The 21440-nt window shown below is 37.8% G+C and overlaps 2 protein-coding genes across 4 annotated transcripts in view; both read right to left on the bottom strand.

Annotated features, from left to right (window-relative positions):
* LOC148942219 (lysosomal alpha-glucosidase-like) overlaps positions 1–15169 on the bottom strand; it is a 134320-nt gene extending 119151 nt beyond the window's left edge. The window contains exon 1 of one of the 3 annotated variants that reach the window (XM_089102951.1): positions 15155–15169. The gene's annotated coding sequence lies outside the window, so the exon portion shown is untranslated. Of the gene's footprint in view, positions 1–8236; positions 8378–15110; positions 15131–15154 lie in introns of those variants that run through there. The other 2 variants (XM_089102953.1, XM_089102952.1) reach the window with 2 other exon arrangements.
* LOC148942220 (uncharacterized) lies at positions 12997–13416 on the bottom strand. The gene has a single exon (XM_089103254.1). The coding sequence runs from the start codon at positions 13414–13416 to the stop codon at positions 12997–12999; it is 420 nt and encodes a 139-aa protein (XP_088959380.1).
* Positions 15170–21440: the final 6271 nt, after the last annotated feature.

Genomic DNA, 21440 nt, shown 5'->3' on the forward strand with positions numbered 1-21440 from the left:
AAGGCAACATTTAGTTTTTAAACATAATAGGCAAATTGGAGGGTAGGCGTGGGACGGTGGGAGTGGGAGGGGGATTAGTTGCCCTCAAATCACTTTCGACTATTAAAAAGGGCATTTCTATTTTCAATCGAATGAGCCCTTTTCGAAGTTCCCACGACAACTCCTTCAATACGAAGTGCCCTGGTTTAAACAACAACAACAACAAAAAATAACAAATTATACCCACATCGATCTTTACTATAAAAATGTCCAGCCTTCCAATCACTTTTGACTATTAAAAAGGGCACTAGGCCTTTCGATTTCCAATCGAATGAACCCTTTTTGAAACGACAACGTTTTCTATAAACACCTTATATGCCTCCAGGGCATAAATTGCAACCCTTATCCTAAGATCTGTTAGGGTGGTTGTCATCCTCTAAGACCGAATTTCCAACTACGTTAAACAAAATGGCTATCTCAAAATTTTGATTGGATGTGTTTGGGGAAATGGTGGGCATGAGAGGGGCGGTAGTCGCTCTCCAATCACTTTCAACTATTAAAAATGGCACTAGCCCTTTCAATTTCCAACCAAATGAGCCCTTTTGAAGTTTCTACGGCAAAACTTTCAATAAAAATCTTATATGCCCCCAGGGCATAACTTACAACCCCTGCCCAAAGTGCTGGGGGGGTGTCATTCTCAAAAACCTAATTTACAGAACTTTCTACTACGTTGAACAAATTGGCTATCTGAAAATTTTGGTTGGATGTGTTTGGAGGAATGGTGGGCGTGAGAGGGGGGTTAGTTACCCTCCAATCACTTTCGACTATTACAAAGGGCACTAGCCCTCTCAATTTCCAGTAGAATGAGCAAGTTTTGAAGTTCTACGGCAACTCTATCTATAAAAATCTTATATGCCCCCAGGGCAGAACTTACAACCTTTGCCCTTGGGGCTCTGGGGGGTTTGTCATCTTTAAATACATAATTTCCAGAACTTTCAACTACGTTGAACAAAATGGCTATCTCTAAATTTTGATTGAATGTTTTTGGGGAAATGGTAGGCGTAAGAGAGGGGTTAATTACTCTCCACTCACTTTCGACTATTAAAAAGGGCAATTTCAATTTCCAATCAAATGAGCCCTTTTTGAAATTTCTATAACAACTTTCTATATAAACTTTATATGCCCCAAGGGCATAACTTACAACCCTTGCACTGAGGGCTCTGAGGGGTTTATCATCCTAAAAGACCCAATTTCCAGAACTTTCAACTACATTGAACAAAATGGATATCTCAAAATTTTGATTGGATGTGTTTGAGAAAATGGTGGGCGTGAGAGAGGAGTTAGTTGCCCTCCAATCACTTTCAACTAGTAAAGAAGGTACTATCCCTTTCAATTTCCAAATGAATGAGCCCTTTTGAAGTTTCTACGCGTTCAATAAAAACCCTATACGCCCCCAGGGCATATCTTACAACCCTTGCCCTGAGGGCTGTGGGGGGGGGGGGTTGTCATCCTAAAAGACCTAATTTACAAAAATTTCAAATACGTTGAATAAATTGGCTATATAAAATATTGATTGGATGGGTTTGGGGAAAAGATGGGCGTGAGAGGGGGGTGAGTTGCCCTCAACTCACTTTCGACTATTAAAAAGGGCACTGGCCCTTTGAATTTCCAATCGAATGAGCCCTTTATCAAGTTTCTACGACAAAGATTTCAATAAAAACCTTATATGCCCCCAGGACATAACTTATAACCCTTGCCCTGAAGACTGTGGGGGGATTGTCCTGCTCAAAGGTATAATTTCCTGAACTTTAAACTGCATGGAACAAAATGGCTATCTCAAAACCTTTATTGGACGTGTTTGGGGAAATGGTGGGCGTGGAAGGGGTGTTAGTTGATTTCCAATCACTTTCGACTATCAAAAAGGACACTAGACATTTCAATTTCCGATTGAATGAGCCCTTTTGAAGTTTCTACGCTTTAAATAAAAACCTTATTTGCACCCAGGGCATAACTAACAACCCTTGCCCTGAGGGCTGTGGGGGGGGGGAGGGTTTGTCATCCTTAAAGACCTAATTTCCAAAACTTTCAACGACGTTGAATAAAATGGCTATCTAAAATATTGATTGGATGTGTTGGGGAAAAGATGGGCGTGAGAGGATGGTTAGTTGCCCTCATATCACTTTCGACTATTAAACAAGCCACTAACTCTTTCAATTTCAAATCAAATGAACACTTTTCAGGTTTCTACGGCAAAGCTTTAAATAAAAACCTCATATGCCCCCAGGGCATAACTTATAACTCATGTCCTGCCGACCGTGGGGGGGAGTGTCCTGCTCAATGGTATAATTTCCTGAACTTTGAACTGCATGGAACAAAATGGCGATCTCGAAATCTTTATTGGATGTGTTTGGGGAAATCGTGGGCGTGGAAGGGGTGTTAGTTGCTTTCCAATAACTTTCGACTATTAAAAAGGGCACTAGCCATTTCAATTTCCAATTGAATGAGCCCTTTTTGAAGTTTCTGCCACAACGCGTTCTATAAAAACCTTATATGCCCCCAGGGCATAATTTACAACCCTTGCCCTGAGGGATGTGGTTGGGTTGTCATCTTCAAAGACCTAATTTCCAGAACTTAAAACTGAGTTGAATAAAATGGCTATCTCAAAGTTTTGATTAGATGTGTTTGGGGAAAAGGTGGGCGTGAGAGGCTGGTTAGGTGCCCTTTAATCACTTTCGACTATTAAAAAGGGCACTAGCCCTTTGAATTTCCAATCAAATGAGCCTTTTTTGAAGTTTCTACGACAACGCCTTCTATAAAAAAACCTAATATGCCCCCAGGGCATAACTTACAAACCTTGCCCTAAGGGCTGTGGTGGACTGTCCTCCTCAAAAACACAATTTCTATTTGGAAATCAACTACGCTGAACAAAATGGTTATCTCAAAATTTTGATTGGATGTGTTTCAGGAAATAGTGGGCGTGAAAGGGGTGTTGGTCGCCTTCATATCACTGTCGACCATTAAAAAGGGCACAAGCACCTCCAATTTTCAATTGAATCAGCCCTTTTCAGAGTTTCTACGATAACTTCTTCCGTACGAATTGTCCTGGTCTAAAGTTAAAACTGAGTTGAATAAAATGGCTATCTCAAAGTGTTGATGAGATGTGTTTGGGGAAAAGGTGGGCGTGAGAGGCTGGTTAGGTGCCTTCTAATCAATTTCGACTTTTAAAAAGGAAATTAGCCCTTTTGAATTTCCAATCGAATGAGCCTTTTTCGAAGTTTCTACGACAACGCCTTCTATAAAAAACCTTATATGTCCCCAGGGCATAACTTGAAACCCTTGCCCTGAGGGTTGTGGGAGAGTGGCCTCCTCAAAAACATATTTTTTATTTGGAAATCAACTATGCTGAACAAAATCACTATCTCAAAATTTTGATTGGATGTGTTTGGGGGAATGAAGGGCGTGGGGGGGGGGGGGCTAGTTCCCCTCCAATCACTTTCGAATATTAAAAAGGGCACTAGCCAACTCCAATTTCCAATCAAATGAGCCCTTTTCGAAGTTTGTACGACAAATCCTTCGATACGAAGTGCCCTGGTATGGAAAAAATTAATAAATAAATAATACGTTGTGACACTTAGGCAGCATCGTTCTTTACTTAGGCAGCGCACCAATGATTTATACAACAACTTTCTATATAAACCTTATATGCCCCCAGGGCATAGCTTACAACCCTTGCACTAAGGGCTCTGAGGGGGTTATCATCCAAAAAGACCTAATTTCCAGATTTTTCAACTACGTTGAACAAAATGGATATCTCAAAATTTTGATTGGATGTGTTGTGCGTAATGTGTTGTGGGAAAATGGTGTGCGTAAGAGGGGCGTTAGTCGCTATCCAATCACTTTCAACTATTAAAAAAGGCACTAACCCGTTAAATTTCAAATTGAATGAGCCCTTTTGAAGTTTCTATGACAACTTTTTCAATAAAACTTTATAGGCCCCCAGGGCATAATTTACAACCCTTGCACTGAGGGCTCTGAGGGGGGTTATCATCCTAAAAGACCTAATTTCCAGATTTTTCAACTACGTTGAACAAAACGGATATCTCAAAATTTTGATTGGATGTGTTTGGGAAAATGGTGGGCGTGAGAGGGGCTTTAGTCGCTATCCAATCACTTTCAACAATTAAAAAAGGTACTAGCCCATTCAATTTCCAATTGAATGAGCCCTTTTGAAATTTCTACGACAACGCTTTCAATAAAAACTTTATATGCCCCCCAGGGCATAACTTACAACCCTTGCCCGGAGGGCTGTGGGGGGAGGGGTTTTCATCCTTAAAGGCCTTTTCCAAAACTTTCAACTACGTTGAATAAAATGGCAATCTAAAAATTTTTTATTGGATGTGTTTGGGGAAAAGGTGGGCGTGAGAGGTGGGTTAGTTGCACTCAGATCACTTTCGACTATTGAAAAGGGTGCTAGCCCCCAAAAAAAACAATTGAATGAGCCCTTTTAAAGTTTCTACGCTTTAAATAAAAACCTTATATGCCCCCAGGGCATAACTTACAGCCCTTGCCCTGAGGGCTGTGCGGGCGGGGGGGGGAGGTTGTCATCCTTAAAGACCTAATTTCCAAAACTTTCAACTACGTTGAATAAAATGTCTATCTAAAATAGTGCTTGGATGTGTTGGGGAAAAGATTGGCATGAGAGGAGGGTTAGTTGCCCTCAAATCACTTTCGACTATTTCCAATCGAAAGAGTTCTTTTTCAAGTTTCTACGACAAAGATTTCAATAAAAACCTTATATACCCCCAGGGCATAACTTATAACCCTTTCCCTGAAGACTGTGGGGGGAGTGTCTGGCTCAAAGGTATAATTTCCTGAACTTTGAACTGCGTGGAACAAAATGGCTATCTCGAAATCTTTATTGGATGTGTCTGGGGAAATGGGGGGCGTGGAAGGGGTGTTAGTTGCTTTCAAATATTTTTCGACTATTAAAATGGGCACTAGCCATTTCAATTTTCAATCATATGAGCCCTTTTTGTAGTTTCTTCCACAGCGCGTTCTATAAAAATCTTATATACCCCCAGGGCATAATTTACAACCCTTGCCCTGAGGGATGTGGGTGGGTTGTCATCTTCAAAGACCTAATGTCCGTTCTATAAAACCTTATATGCCCCCACGGCATAACTTACAACCCTTGCCCCGAGAGTTTTTGGGGAGTGTCCTCCTCAAAAACATATTTTCTATCTGAAAATAAACTATGCTGAACAAAGAGGCTATCTCAAAATTCTGATTGGATATGTTTGGGGAAAAGGTGGGCATGAGAGGGGGGTTAGTTGCCCTCCAATCAATTTCGACTATTAAAAAGGGCACTAGCCCTTTGAATTTCCAATCGACTGAGCCTTTTTTGAAGTTTCTGCGACAACGTCTTCTATAAAAACCTTATATGTCCCCACGGCATAACTTACAACCTTTGCACTGAGGGCTCTGAGGGGGTTATCATCCTAAAAGACCTAATTTTCAGAACGTTCAACTATGTTGAACAAAATGGATATCTCAAAATTTTGATTGGATGTGTTTGGGAAAATGGTGGGCGTGAGAGGGGCGTTAGTCGCTATCCAATCACTTTCAACTATTAAAAAAGGGAACTAGCCCATTCAATTTCGAATTGAATAATCCTTTTTGACGTTTATACGACAATACTTTCAATATCAACCGTATATGCCCCCAGGGCAACACTTACAACCCGTGCCCTGAGGGCGGTGGGGGGCGGGGTTTCCATCCTTAAAGGCCTAATTTCCAAAACTTTCAACTACGTTGAATAAAATGGCAATCTAAAAAATTTTGATTGGATGTGTTTGGGGAAAAGGTGGGCGTGAGAGGTGGGTTAGTTGCACTCAAATCACTTTCGACTATTAAAAAGGGTGCTAGCCCTTTAAAATCCAATTTAATGAGCCCTTTTTTAGTTTCTACGCTTTAAATAAAAACCTTATAGGCCCCCAGGGCATAACTTACAACCCTTGCCCTGAGGGCTGTGGGGGCGGGAGGGGTTGTCCTCCTTAAAGACCTAATTTCCAAAAATTTCAACTACGTTGAATAAAATGGCTATCTAAAATATTGATTGGAAGTGTTGGGGAAAAGATGGGCGTGACACGAGGGTTAGTTGCCCTCAAATCACTTTCGACTATTAAAAAGGGCACTAGCCCTTTGAATTTCCAATCGAATGAGCACTTTTTTAAGTTTCTACGACAAAGATTTCAATAAAAACCTTATATACCCCCAGGGCATAACTTATAACCCTTTCCCTGAAGACTGTGGGGGGAGTGTCTGGCTCAAAGGTATAATTTCCTGAACTTTGAACTGCGTGGAACAAAATGGCTATCTCGAAATCTTTATTGGATGTGTTTGGGGAAATGGGGGGCGTGGAAGGGGTGTTAGTTGCTTTCCAATAACTTTCGACTATTAAAAAGGGCACTAGCCCTTTCAATTTCAATCGAATGAGCCCTTTTTGAAGTTTCTACGACAACTCTTTCTATAAGAACCTTATATGCCCCCAGGGCATAACTTACAACCCTTGCCCTGAGGGATGTGGGTGGGTTGTCATCTTCAAAGACCTAATGTCCGTTCTATAAAACCTTATATGCCCCCACGGCATAACTTACAACCCTTGCCCCAAGGGTTTTGGGGGAGAGTCCTCCTCAAAAACATATTTTCTATCTGAAAATCAACTACGCTGAACAAAGAGGCTATCTCAAAATTCTGATTGGATATGTTTGGGGAAAAGGTGGGCATGAGAGGGGGGTTAGTTGCCCTCCAATCAATTTCGACTATTAAAAAGGGCACTAGCTCTTTGAATTTCCAATCGAATGAGCCTTTTTTGAAGTTTCTATGACGTCTTCTATAAAAACCTTATATGTCCCCAGGGCATAACTTACAACCCTTACCCTGAAGGTTGTCGGGGAGTTTCCTCCTCAAAAACATCATTTCTATCGGGAAATCAACTACGCTGAACAACATGGCTATCTCAAAATTTTGATTGGATGTGTTTCGGGAAATGGTGGGCGGGGAAGGGGTGTTAGTTGCCTTCCAATCTCTTTTGACTATTAAAAAGGGCACAAAACACTCCAATTTCCAATTGAATGAGCCCTTTCCGAAGTTTCTACGACAACTTCTTTGATACGAAGTGCCCTGCTCTAAAGGAAAAAAAATAATAAATAATACATTGTGCCAACATTGTTGGCACATAAGCCCTCAGGGCATAAATTAAAACCCTTGCCCCGAGGGTTGTGGGGAGTGTCTTCCTCAAAAACATGTTTTCTATTTGAAAATCAACTACACTGAGCAAAATGGCTATCTCAAAATTTTGATTGGATGGGTTTGGGGGAATGATGGGCTTGGGGGGGGATAGGTGCCCTCCAATCACTTTCGACTATTAAAAAGGGCACTAGCCACTCCAATTTCCAATCGAATGAGCCGTTTTCGAAGTTTCTACGACAACTCCTTCGATACGAAGTGCTCGGGTATGGAGGGAAAAAAAAAATAAATACTACATTGTGTCAACTTCGTTCTTTACTTAGGCAGCGCTATTGCGCTGCCTATGATATTTACTCTAAATTTGTGAGTCGCGTCATGACTAGTGAAGGTCTCACTGACAGTTTCCTGACGTCCGCAAGTGTCCTTCAAGGATGCCTCTTGTCTCCACAGCTGTTCAACCTCTTCCTCACAGCAGTCTTATCCCTGGTGGAAACAACTTGCGGCGCATGTGTAGGGGGTGTTCAGACAGATAAGCTAGCTTCCACCAACGATATCGACGAAATGGCTGAAATACCCGATTATCTACAAACCATTGCTAGACTTCCTTAAAGCCACTAGTTCTCTTGGAATGATCATAAATGCATCAAAAACAAAGGCTATGTGCTGCTCACGAAAGACACAGGATACAATTAAGCCAGACCTGAAACTTAATGGAGAGAGTATCCAGTGGGTAAACGAGTTCCCTTACCTCGGTAGTTTGATCACCAGCAACAACAGTCACACAATAGACATTAAAAGACGTCTCGCCCTCGCGAGTTCCAGTTTCAAGTCCTTATGCCCATATGGCGAAGCAAGGATTTGTCTCTGCTGCTTAAGACACGACTTTTCGATACCTGATCATCCCCATTGCAATCTAGTCATGTGAAACATGGACGCTGAAGGTGGATGACAGTCGTCGACTTGCAGCATCTGAAACTAAGTGACTTCGCCGATCGCCGGGATCACTTACCTTGATAGAATCCCAAATGTTGAACTTCTAGAGCGCCTTAAAATACAACAGACAATTCTCATGAAGATCCAGCTCCAGCCACTTCGATGGCTCGGTTACGTACAATAGATGAGTCAGTCCCGTCTCCAGAAAATAAACTTCGAAGGCCAAATTCACGGTTCTCGTCCTCGTGGTTGTCCCCCAAAAAGGTCGAAGGAAAACTTAGTACCTCACCGCCTCTCGGACCTTTTTCCCCTAGAAAAAGACCGTAAAGCATACAAAAGGCACATCCACGTTATTACGAAGAAAGAGACCCCAAGATGACCTTCAAGGACGGACCGGACTTAAGTCAAGTCAGTTTCAACTGAAAGTGAGGAACAGATTCAAAACCTATATAAAAAGATTATTCTTTACACAAAGGGGGCTGTCTCCTCCTTACTCTTTACTGTGAAGTTTGGCTTTTTGTCCAAATTTTTTTCGAAAATTTGCAATTGGATAAAAAATATTTTTCAAAGAAACTAATAAACTTTTTTTTAATGAGCAGGGTATTGAGAAGGGGACAGTCCCCCTTATATACAGACTAATTTCAATTTGTTTTAAGTTTTAAACTTGCTTCTTACTTTAGTTGAAAACCTTTTCTATTTGTTTAATTACATTACATGAAACTGTAGGCTAAAGTTTTATGAATAAAATACTTTTGCTAAAGCAGAAAAACGATCAATATCTCAATAATATCTGTTTGGATTTGATGGGTAATCAAACAGTTTGTGGTAATGAACTGTGAGCAAGGAGCAACCCAGCGCAATAGTAATCCAAAACTCTATAATACGAAAATTTGATACCAATAGATATATCAAAAGAATTGGCTTATTATGCTGATTCCAAATATATAACTTTTTATTAAGTTTTGGCTTACCCATCAAAAGCTACGAGCCTGAGGAAAGTTGTCTGATTTTTGAAAAAAGGGGGAAAGACCCCCTAGAAGTCATAGAGTTTTAATGAAAGTCACATCTGCAAAAATGTGAATTTTGTTATTTTTGCCAGAAGAAAAATCACAGATGCGTGTTATTTTTATTTAATTTCTTCTAGTGGTGATTGTATCGACCCAGTGGGCCAAGAACTTTGGGAGAGGGCTCATTCTAATGGAAATGAAAATTCCTAGTGGCCTTTTTGAGTGACCAAAAAATTGGAGGGCAACTAGGTCCCCTTCCATGCCACTTTGTCCCGAGACCGTCAGATCAAAATTTTGCGATAGTTATTTTGTTCAGCATAGTTGAAAGGTTCAATAACTATGTCTCTGAAGATAAAACAACCCCCTACAGCCCCTGGGGAAAGGTTTTTAAGTTATCACATTTGCCTATTGGTTATGCATAGTATTTGTTATTGGGAAGTATGCATACATTTTTCGGGTGGGGAGGGGAGAACGAATTTTTTGCTGGGGGGATTTTGCACGGGGAGAATTTTCTATGGAGAGAAGTTTCCAGGGAGTGAACTTTTCAAGGAAAATTTTACAGTGGGAGAATTTGCCGGAATTTCTGTACAAAGTTACTTTATATGTCTTGCTTTCTCATTACCGATTCAATTTTATGGGTGGAGTTGTTAAAGGTAATTGACTGGGGTAAATTTTCGCCAGGATTGAACTGTCCAGAAGATATTTCTGTGGCGAGGGAGATTTTTCCATGGAGGTGGCGCCAGATATCCTAGCATTAATTAAAAAAAGGATCAGAAATTAAATTAAAAAAAACAAGTTTTTTCAACTGAAAGTAAGGAGCAAAATAGAAACTTAAAAAAACATAAATTATTATGAATATGAGGGGGGTTGCCCCCGCTTCAACACCTCACTCTTTAAGCTAAAGTTTAAATCTTGTCCCAATTCTTTAAAAACGACTCCTGAAACAAAAAGGTTGTTTAATTAAAACAATAAGTAACTTTTTTTTTAAAGTTCTGTTGAGCAATGCTGAAATGATGGATGGATATTTTTCAACAATATTGACAGTTTTGAACTTTGTTATCAAACACCAAAACATTTAATACCTTTAGTAATTTCTTAGACCACACTGCTTTTCCATTAAAAACAAAAAAAAATTTTTAAACACGAAAAACGGGTTTTAATTTTCTAACAAGCAGTTAACTAAAAAAAAATTAATTATGAAAAAAAGCTCCTAATTTTTTGGCCCCACATCCGGTAGCATTTATCAACGTAAAAAAAAAAAAATAAATAAATCAAAAAAAAAAACAACTTAAATTACATTACAATAAAACATACTAAACACATAAAGAGAACAAAAAGCAAACCCAAAAGAAAAATATAAATAAATAAGAACAAAAATCACATATTAATTAAACACTTCCATGCACTGAATGTCTTTCAACTGGCCTCCTCTCAGTATATAAATGGAAATATATTAAATAAACACTTCCATGTACTGAATGTCTATATTGATTATACTCGCCTCCTCCCAGTATATAAATTGAAATCTATCAAAAATGAAGAATATATTTATTCTTAGACCAAAACAATAACAGGTCAACTAACCCCCCGGTCCATAACCCTTAATTAAATATCACAAGGTCATCAACCATTTTATTAATTATAAATTGAATGGATTAGTTTTGTTGCAAGCTTAGCTGCAGTTCGTTTACTTTTCTCATCATTTAACCCATTCTGACCTTTGTTCGCAAGGTCATCTTTCGTTTCAGAAATATTATTAAAATCAGTATTGGTTGAATATCTTGCCTGCATTTTAATTAAACTATTATAAATTGAATTGATCCCAAATTCCAATTGATCCCAAATCTTTATAATTTTCCTCATCACAGTATTTTATTTGATCAAACAAAAATAGTAGATACGTCTGTAGGACTTTTACAAAGCTTCAGGGAAATTATAGAAATAAAAAAGATAATATATGGGGGTACTAGTATCAATAGAGATAAAGGGGACTTTGGGAGCAATTCAATTTATAATAGTTTAATTAAAATGCAGGCAAGATATTCAACCAATACTGATTTTAATAATATTTCTGAAACGAAAGATGACCTTGCGAACAAAGGTCAGAATGGGTTAAATGATGAGAAAAGTAAACGAACTGCAGCTAAGCTTGCAACAAAACGAATCCATTCAATTTATAATTCATAAAATGGTTGATGAACTTGTGAAATTTAATTAAGGGTTATGGACCGGGGGTTAGTTGACCTTTTATTGTTTTGGTCTAAGTATAAATATATTCTTCATTTTTGATAGATTTCAATTTATATACTGGGAGGAGGCGAGTAGAATCAATATAGACATTCAGTACATGGAAGTGTTTATTTAATATATTTCCATTTATATACTGAGAGGAGGCCAGTTGAAAGACATTCAGTGCATGGAAGTGTTTAATTAATTTGTGAGTTTTGTTCTTATTTATTTATATTTTTATTTAGGTTTTGATTTCTGTTCTCTTTATGTGTTTAGTATGTTTTATTGTAATGTAATTTAAGTTGTTTTTTTTTTGCTTTATTTATTTATTTTTTTTTTTCCGTTGAGAAAGGCTCCCGGATGTGGGGCCGAAATATTAGGAGCTTTTGTGAATAATTAATTTTTTTGTATTTCAAAGCTTTTTATAAAATTAAAACCCGTTTTTGGTGTTTAAAAATTTTTTTTTTTTTTTAATACCTTTAGACTCAGTGTTTGTAAAAAGTAATGCATTATTAAAGTATTCAAAGCAAAACATTAAAAGTAAGATTAAGAAAACAAAAAAAAATTATTTATATATTTTTAATTTAATTTTGAATACAAAACAACAATATATTTGACACCTTGATATTTCATAACTGTAAAAATTTAAATCTTTTTCAAAGTGACAACCAGATAAATACAATAACCCCTGGAAAAAAGTTAAATAAATGATAATAAAACACAAAAAAAAAAACACATCCATTCAGGGAAAAAATACAGAAATTCCCAGCCTTCCATTCAGAAAAAAACATTTCTGATTATAGTGGCTTCATATATCACTCATGGACACACCATAAACAGCTGATTCTTTGATTTAATGTCATCAATAGCCAGGCTCTTATACTTCTGTTACAGACAAGGGTTGTTATATACTTACAATTCATTGCTATGAAGAATTTGATTTTTTTTTTATTCTAACCTAATCATCTAGAAAAAAGTTTGTGGAAAATTGGAAAGGGGTCACTCAATCACAAATTAAAACTTACATTTTCCTTATTAAGGGTCAAAATCTATTGGCAGCCAGCCAACAAAGGGGCAACAGACATTTTTTCCATAGTTTTTCCCTATTATGCTCTCTTTCCTTTGGTTTTCTTATAATTATTTTATAGAGTCAAAAATTTCCAGGGGGGCATGCCCCCCTGCCCCTCCCAGCCAGCGCCCATGCCTGTAATGACTATTCTTTACTGGTCTAAAGCTGACACCACCACAAAATAGTAACTTTGGATACAGTATGCAAGATAGTTGGGTAAAACAAGCAGCATCAGCCTCTCAGCAAGACACTATTATGATGAATTTGGGATCACTGGGTAATTGAATAGAATGAGAAGTCCCACTCATATTTCCATGACTTATGGTTTCATCCCTTGTCAAGTCTGGATTTAAAGGATGCAGCAATGGACAGAATCACTGTTTCAGCTTGAAGACTACTCTAGTTGTAGACAGCATGCTTGGAGAAGAAATGATGCCACATTCATGAATTAACTGGGTGTTTTGACAGCTTATGTGAGTGACTTCTTGTATGTTTCTGGCTTTAATGTTTGGTAGAGAGATGGTTATTTGGTTAGGTCTTATACTTGTAGCCCAGCATCATGTCACCACTGTGGTGTCTGATAACTAGTGCTGGCAGCTGTGCATGCTCCAGTCTCTTGTTGTAAGGGAGATCATGTAGTCCAGCTATAGACTTTGTGGCATGCCTCTGAACTCCCTCAATTAGGTTAGTATCATTCTTAATGGAAGGGGAGGTGATATATGCACCTAAATGCAATATAGGCCTATCTATACCCTTATAGAGCCTTAGAAAGACTTTGCAGGAATGTTTAGTTATAGTACATTTAAGGACACCAGGACTTGAATTTGCTCTTGAGACTGCTTGTTGCTGGTGGCCAAGGGACTTTAGTTGTTCATCAATTAGTACTTCTAGATATTTTTCTTTGGGACTAGTCTTAAGCACTGAGTTTGATACTGAATTTGGATCAGACATGTTGTTCTGGCAACAAGGGCTATTGCTACTAAAGTAAACAATACTGTACTTTGATATGTTGAACTCAAGTAGTTAATCTTGTGCCCATGTTTGGATTTTCAGAAGGTCACACTGGCTTTGTTGATTAGCAGGTCCAAACAGCTTGGACTCATCTGCATAAAGAATGATATTATTTTTATTCTGATCACTATATTGTAAATATATAAAAGAAATATACTGAGACCAAAAATAGTGTCTTGGGGGACTCTGCTTACAACATCACATGCTCTGGAGAATACCTTCTCACCACTAGCTGAGAGGAGTTGAGCCTGTTGCATCTGACCTGTCAGAAAGTCAATGACCCAATTGCCTGTCTTTGTTGGGTATCAGCTGCCATAAGTTTTAACCTGAGGTGGTTGCACGGCATCTTGTCAAAGCCCTTGGCCAGATCCAATAGAATCAGGTCTACAGGGATTCCTTTACCCAAGCAATCAGTTATGGTGTCATGTGTCTCAAGGAGATTGGTCTCAACAGATTTCCCTGGTTGAAAGTCATGCTGGTGAGGTAATAGAATATTATTAATGAAGAGATATGCCAGAATTTTAGCAATCATAATCTGCTAAAGTGTTTAAGCCATGTCTGAAGTACTCTGAAGCACCTTTCTTGAATATTGGGGTGACATGGGGTCAACTTCCAGTCTATGGGTACCTTTCTTGATTAAAGGGGCACTTGAAATATATTACACAGTGGTAGTGAAATTTCCTTGCCAAGCTCCTTCAGTAGTTTTGGATGCAAGATATCAGGGCCAGCAGACTTGCTGATGTATAGCACTTCAAGTTGTTTTTGGATAGCAGGAGGTGAGAGTTGAATAGGTGGCATTGGCTTCAGGATGTCAGAGGATAGGCTACAAGCAAGAGGACCATCTGATTTATTGATAAAAACTTATGAAAATTACTTTTTGAGAAGTTTAGCAATATCCTTAAAGCTAGTTACATCCCTGCCATTTACCATACAGTGTTTTTACTGACCATCTGCTGTGGTCTATACTGAATACATACTTCCTAAACAGGATGAATAATTTATATTCTGCAGCTGGTCTTTATCACAAAAAATTATAGTTAATCATTCCTAAGAGCAGTTAACTCTATCCCTACCCCCCCCCCCCCCTAGCATGAAAAAATACAGCCCAAAATTATGTTTTTTCTACGGATTTTGACATACATCACTCCTTTGCTTTAACTTAGGCTAATACCTATAAATTGAAGTAACATTGACAAATCAAGAAGCAGACATAGAAAATATATAATTTGAGTTAAATATTAGCATGTTAGGGAGGAAAGGGGGTAAATTGAAGTTTGTTTAGGGATGATTAATTATAATTTTGTAAAATATCACTAATGGGGGGGGGCAGTAATGTAAAGTATCCTAATGAGGGAAGACCTAATGCTAAGTTATCCTTGAATTGTGTAGGAAGAGGTTGTAAGAAAGAAATCAAAGAACATTTTGAGATTTTTGGGAGGGCCAAAAACGGAAGCTTTGAATAAAATGAGATTGAGGTGGATGTGCACAGCTGTGTTGGTCTCAGGCAGCTTGATGCTGCAATGAGTTGTTGTTAGATAGAAAATATAACAACCCTTTTCCTATCCTGGAAAAAAGGTTGTGATAGATAAAGCCAATCTTGAAATAATCAACAACAGAGACGGCACTAGAATTACTGTTATTCTTCTTTAGAATCCTAAATTGATTGTCCTAGTATTACCATGAGATGACAAGTTTGAATGTTGGAGCATGAGACAAGCATTGTTGCTAACGCCTCAAAACAAAATGAACCACAAATAGCATGGAATATGACGCAAGATTAAAATATTGTACCATTTCGCAAAATTTTTCCCGGGTTTTACGATTTGCCGAACACACGGATCGTCTGTGACGTACAGTACTATCAATGAAAAGTTTGCATAAGAAATTTTAAGAAAGATAATTTATTAAACTACATTGGCCTGACATAACATAAAGAAAGAAAAATGAGCAAAAATGGGGTTTTTAAAGGCCAAATGAAAATACTGAAAACACAGAACAAAGCGAATATTTTTTTGGATTTTGTGCAAATCACGGATATTGGCGAATAACTCGCTTTTATGGTTGTTAGGTATTTGGTTTTACTTCTTATAACTTTTAGCTTTTTTGAATTTTATTCTTCTTTTAAGAGTTTGGTTTTTTCTTTGGTTTTTTGGTTCTTTTTACATTGATTTTCCACGCTTGTTTTTTGTTGTTTTTTTCTTTGCACTTTCCTTGGATACATTATTTCGTTTTGCACTGAAGAAGAGAGGCATTTGTCCTCTCGATATATTCGCTTGGTTGTGTTTTTTTTCAGTATTTTCATTTGGCCTTTAAAAACCCAATTTTTGCTAGTTTTTCTTTCTTTATGAGACATTTTCGTTCACTTTCTCTCTCCATTCCTTTGTTTTTCTTTCTCCTCTAATGCAGTACATTACTCCTGACAGTACTTGAAGAAATTGTTCGGAGTAACATATATTACTATAGAAACAATTGGCTACAGGCCAACAAAAGTCGTTTCGGCCATTTACGACCATTTATAGCACCGCTTGAAATTGATCCAAAATGAAGATTGTAATACAAATCAGGGGCTAAAATTGAATTTTAACCTTGTATTCTTACAGCATATTGCCGAAAAGCAGTTGCTGAGACCTGATTTTCCATTTAATAGTTTGCATAAAAATCCCCCTTTTCCCTTTTTTGAAGATCTCGATAGAGGGGAGGATCCTTCCTGTAACCCTATCCTAATATAAGCTACCGACTACAAACAATACAGAAAAGAAATTCTTTTTAAATTTAGACTGATTAAAGAAATAACTTTGGGGCCTATGGTCTGGTCTAACACGTACTGGAGATTGTAATGTTGAAACAATATTTTCTCAAAAATGCCTTTAAAAGATACTCCTCTAAGGGGGGGGTGGGGTTTCGTTGATTCTTTTTCTAAGATTCCAAGAGCTAAGATTCCAGTTGGAATTTTGAATGTGCTTAGGTGCTGTAAGCTTTTATGGTCCGAACGCAACTTATATTTTTGACCCACTAAATAATGTCTAAATTAGTCTAAATGGTAAATTATAGATAGTAGCTCCAATTGCGTTGCAGAATAACTGCTTTCGCCTTTCGATAGAGTTCTACTTGAATAGCATATGACTTTTTCTATATACTGAGGGGGTTTTTGTAACGGATCGAGGTAGTTTTCTACGGGGATTAATTGGGAAAGGATTGCACCGATGCCCAGAGCTGAGGCGTCAGCGGTGACTACAAATTGTCCTTTTTCAAAATCAGGCAGCGACAATACTGGTTCAGAAGTAAGCGCTTTCTTAAGAGTGTCTAGGGAAGTTTGAGCTTCCTGCGACCAGGTAATATTTTGGGGGGTCCCTATAGTCAGATCCGTCAAAGGTTTTGCAGTTTGGGCGTAGTTACGTATAAATTTCCTAAAATAGCTTGTTAAACCAAGAATGGCTCACAATTGTCTTATAGTTTTAGGAGGTTTGAGTTTTTCTACACATTTTATTTTCTCAGGGTCCGGTGATATTTGGCCTCGAGCCGCTATCATTCCCAAGAAATTTCATTTGGATTGAAGTAAATTTAATTCTTGGGGTCTACATTTTAGATTGTCCTCTCTGAACTCTTTAAAAACTTTGGTTATTGACTTTAAATGATCCCCTGGGGTTTCTCCTACACAAATCACATCATCCACAAGATGAATAATATTCTCTACACCTCGTAATAAATGTAACAGAGGTCTACATAGTGCACTCGAACTAGTTTTAAGTCCGAAGGGTACTCTTAAATATTCATAAGAGCCACACTCTTTCGTAGAAAACGCCGTTTTATAAACGTCATTGTCTGCTATCTTAACTTGATGATAACCTTGTGTTTGGTCGAGAGATGTAAAAATTTTATTTTTGGTTGAGATGGAGTCTAGGATTTCATCAATTCGGGGCAGGGGAAACTTGTCACTGACTACCTGCTTGTTTAAGGCTCTATAGTCTACAACAAGCCTAAGGTCCTTTTTATTTTTTGACACTAGTATAACAGGGGCTGAATACGGGCTTATGCTTCGGCGTATAATATTATTTCTTTCTAATTCGCGGATTTTATTTTTTAACCAATTTTTGTAGGGATGAGGGATGCGATAGGGATGTTTAGCTACAGGCAACCCTGTAGTTTGGATAGAATGTTCATAGAACGGTATCAATCCAATGTCTTCTTCACAAGTGGAAAATATATCTATAAAATTCCAGAGCAATTCACATAATTTTTCTCTTAATTCAGTATCTTGGATATGATCTAATTTAAATTTTTCCAAAAATTGGGGTCTTGTTAGTGGGTACCTATTCCTTGGATTACTAACACCAATGCTATTAACTAAGCTTTTCTTGGAGTTTTTCTATCCATTCAGCTCGCACTCGGAAATCACTTGTATTTCAACGAGGCACGTTCCCTTTTTTAATGTAATCGTATCATTTTCATGTATATTAGTCAACCAAATAAAACCTTCTCCTTTCTCATATAAAATGATATGTTCTTCACAAAATAGATTTTCGGGGATTTTTCCACACGGGGATGCAAACCAAATTTCGGAGTTGTCGTTTACGGGGGTGACCATTTTGGAGATTTGAACTCTTTGCATTGTTTTTGGGAGGATCTTTGTTTTACGCACCGCGAATCCATAATATTTTTCTTCCGAGTCTTTTTCTATTAAGTTAAGATTGGCGCTTGGTTGCGTCAAATCTTGCGCTTGTGGGGTTGGCTGTAAGGGGACAGCATTGAGATTTATTATCTCGTTCCATCATTCTGCTATTTTCTTTATTTCTGTCTGCCTATACTCCTGCATTTTCCCTATATTTGTTTTTATTGACTAGATCCATTTGCTGCTTGAGTTTCTCCTACAAGACGAGAAACGGGGTACAAAAGACTTTATTCTATTCACTGTTGCTTCCCCTTTCTTCACGCGTCGGAGAATAGGATTGGATGGATATACGAGTCTGTGATTCGCTATATCTAATAACACTTTATTAGATTTTAAAAAATTAGCACCGATTATAGCCTCATATGAGAAATTCTTGCATATTATGAAGTTGGTAGGAAAGATTCTATTATCTTTTTTCATATCTAGGCATATGGAGCCTGTTTCTTCCAGTCTATGCCCTGTGACGCTAGTTAAACTGGGAATATTAAAATTTTTCCGTCGCTCAATATATACTGGTAATCTATTAAATACATTCGAGTTTATTATGTTAACTGATGCACCGGAATCTATTAGCACTTTGAAATTAATACTTGCAACACCAAAATTATTTAATATAGGTAATATGTCATTATTATCGCTTAAAGAAGGTACAACTACTGGAAGGGACCTATAAAAAATACTGGCCTCCAGGGTCCCGATTAATTTTCTTGGGGACCTGATTCGTTTCCCTGTGCATTTATTTGATAGGTTGGTGTTTGACATTGGGGCTCGGTGGGAACTTCCCTAGCAAGTTGATTGACACTTCCCTAGCAAGTTGGGGCCGAATACGGGCTTATGCTTGGGCGTATAATATTGTTTCTTTCTAATTAGCGGATTTTATTTTTTAACCAATTTTTGTAGGGATGAGGGATGCGATAGGGTTGTTTAGCTACAGGCAGCGCTGTAGTTTGGATAGAATGTTCATAGAACGGTATCAATCCAATGTCTTCTTCACAAGTGGAAAATATATCTATAAAATTCCAGAGCAATTCACATAATTTTTCTCTTAATTCAGTATCTTGGATATTATCTAATTTAAATTTTTCCAAAAATTGGGGTCTTGTTAGTGGGTACCTATTCCTTGGATTGCTAACACCAATGCTATTAACTAAGCTTTTCTTGGAGTTTTTCCATTCGTTCAGCTCGCACTCGGAAATCACTTGTATTTCAACGAGGCACGTTCCCTTTTTTAATGTAATCGTATCATTTTCATGTATATTAGTCAACCAAATAAAACCTTCTCCTTTCTCATATAAAATGATCTGTTCTTAACGAAATAGATTTTCGGGGAATTCTCCACACGGGGATGCAAACCAAATTTCGGAGTTGTCGTTTACGGGGGTGACCATTTGGGAGATTTGAACTCTTTGCATTGTTTTTGGGAGGATCTTTGTTTTACGCACCGCGAATCCATAATATTTTTCTTCCGAGTCTTTTTCTATTAAGTTAAGATTGGCACTTGGTTGTGTCAGATCTTCCGCTTGTGGGGTTGGCTGTAAGGGGACAGTATTGAGATTTATTATCTCGTTCCATAATTCTGCTATTTTCTTTATTTCTGTCTGCCTATACTCCTGCATTTTCCCTATTTTTGTTTTTATTGACTCGATCTATTTGCTGCTTGAGTTTCTCCTACAAGACGAGAAACGGTGTACAAAAGATTTTATTCTATTCACTGTTGCTTCCCTTTTCTTCACACGTCGGAGAATAGGATTGGATGGATACACGAGTCTGTGATTCGCTGTATCTAACAATACTTTATTAGATTTTAAAAAATTAGCACCGATTATAGCCTCATATGAGAAATTCTTGCATATTATGAAGTTGGTAGGAAAGATTCTATTATCTTTTGTCACAGCTAGGCGTATGGAGCCTATTTCTTCCAGTTTACGTCCTGTGACGCAACTTTAATTAGAAATCTTAAAAATGTTTCTTCGATCAATATATAAATGTAATCTTTTGAATACATTCGAGTTTATCATGTTAACTGATGCACCATAATCTATTAGCGCTTTGAAATTAATATTTGAAACACCAAAATCATTTAATATAGGTAATATATCATTATTATCACTTAGAGAAGGTACAATTACTGAAAGGGACCTATAAAAATTACTGGCCTCCAGTGTCACGGTTAATTTTTTTGGGGGCCTGATTTGTTTCCCTGTGCGCTTATTTGATAGGTTGGTGTTTGACATTGGGGCTCGGTGGGAACTTCCCTAGCAAGTTGATTGACACTTGATTGTCTTGGTTGCCACGTATTGTTGCGTGGGTTGGAATTTCTTGTGCCGTCGGCTCGCGGCATTTGTTCATTTTGCATTGACGAAAAATTTCTACCCGTCGGATAAAAATATCTTCTGTCATCATTTGTATTCCTGCTAAATCTAGTAGGATAAACTATCCGTGAATTGAATTGGTGCATGTTTTGTCGCGTATTTAGATTGGGGAACCGATAATTATTTTGTCGCTTGGGGGAAGGGTTTGCGTATTCCAATCCAGGTTTGTAGGGGTTGCAGAACGATGGGAGGCGTGGGGGGTTACTTCTATAACTTCCTGACCCATTGGCAGTTAAGTTTGTTCTTCCGAACAAACGGTTATTAAAACTGGGGGTTGTTGGTGTATAGTGGTTTCTGGTACGGCATTCCCTGGAAATATGCCCTTGTTTATTACATGCGTAGCATATAATTGGGGGGTTATTTGCGTAGTTTGCCGTGTTTGTGGTTATGAAACGTACCATTATTTGCCTGGTAGGGGTTGAAGATCTATTTTGGTTTGGTTTTGGTGAATTATCTCTCGAGAATAATGTGGGTGAAATTCCTCGTGATCGTCCCGGAGTTGATTCTCCCACGTTGTTAATTCTTAACTTATTGTGATTTGCTACAATCTAATCAATTTTAACCATTATCTGTACCTCTTGAACTGCCAGCTCTAATGTTTTAATATTTTTTGATACTAAAATTAGGTGCAGTTTGGGGTTTAATCCTTGCATGAAAGCATTTAGTACAATTTTACCATATAAAGGACTAGATTCTTTCCCGTATTTAGCCTCTATGGATACCATTCGAAACATATAGTTCCGTGCTTTAATTTGTGTGTTGAACTGGTTTCAACAAATCTTTCTTGGAACGCTTTTAGCAATTTTTCTATGGAGTTTATTGGAAGGTTGTTATCTTCCCCTATGGTGTTCTCTATTTGGTTTAAAAATATTAATACTTGCCCTTTTAGTCTCATTAACAACATGCCTACTAATGATTTTAAG

This window comes from Artemia sp. Qi Xiang Cuo, chromosome 17 (genome assembly GCF_049724085.1).
Source record: "Artemia sp. Qi Xiang Cuo chromosome 17, ASM4972408v1, whole genome shotgun sequence".
Taxonomy (NCBI): domain Eukaryota; kingdom Metazoa; phylum Arthropoda; class Branchiopoda; order Anostraca; family Artemiidae; genus Artemia; species Artemia sp. Qi Xiang Cuo.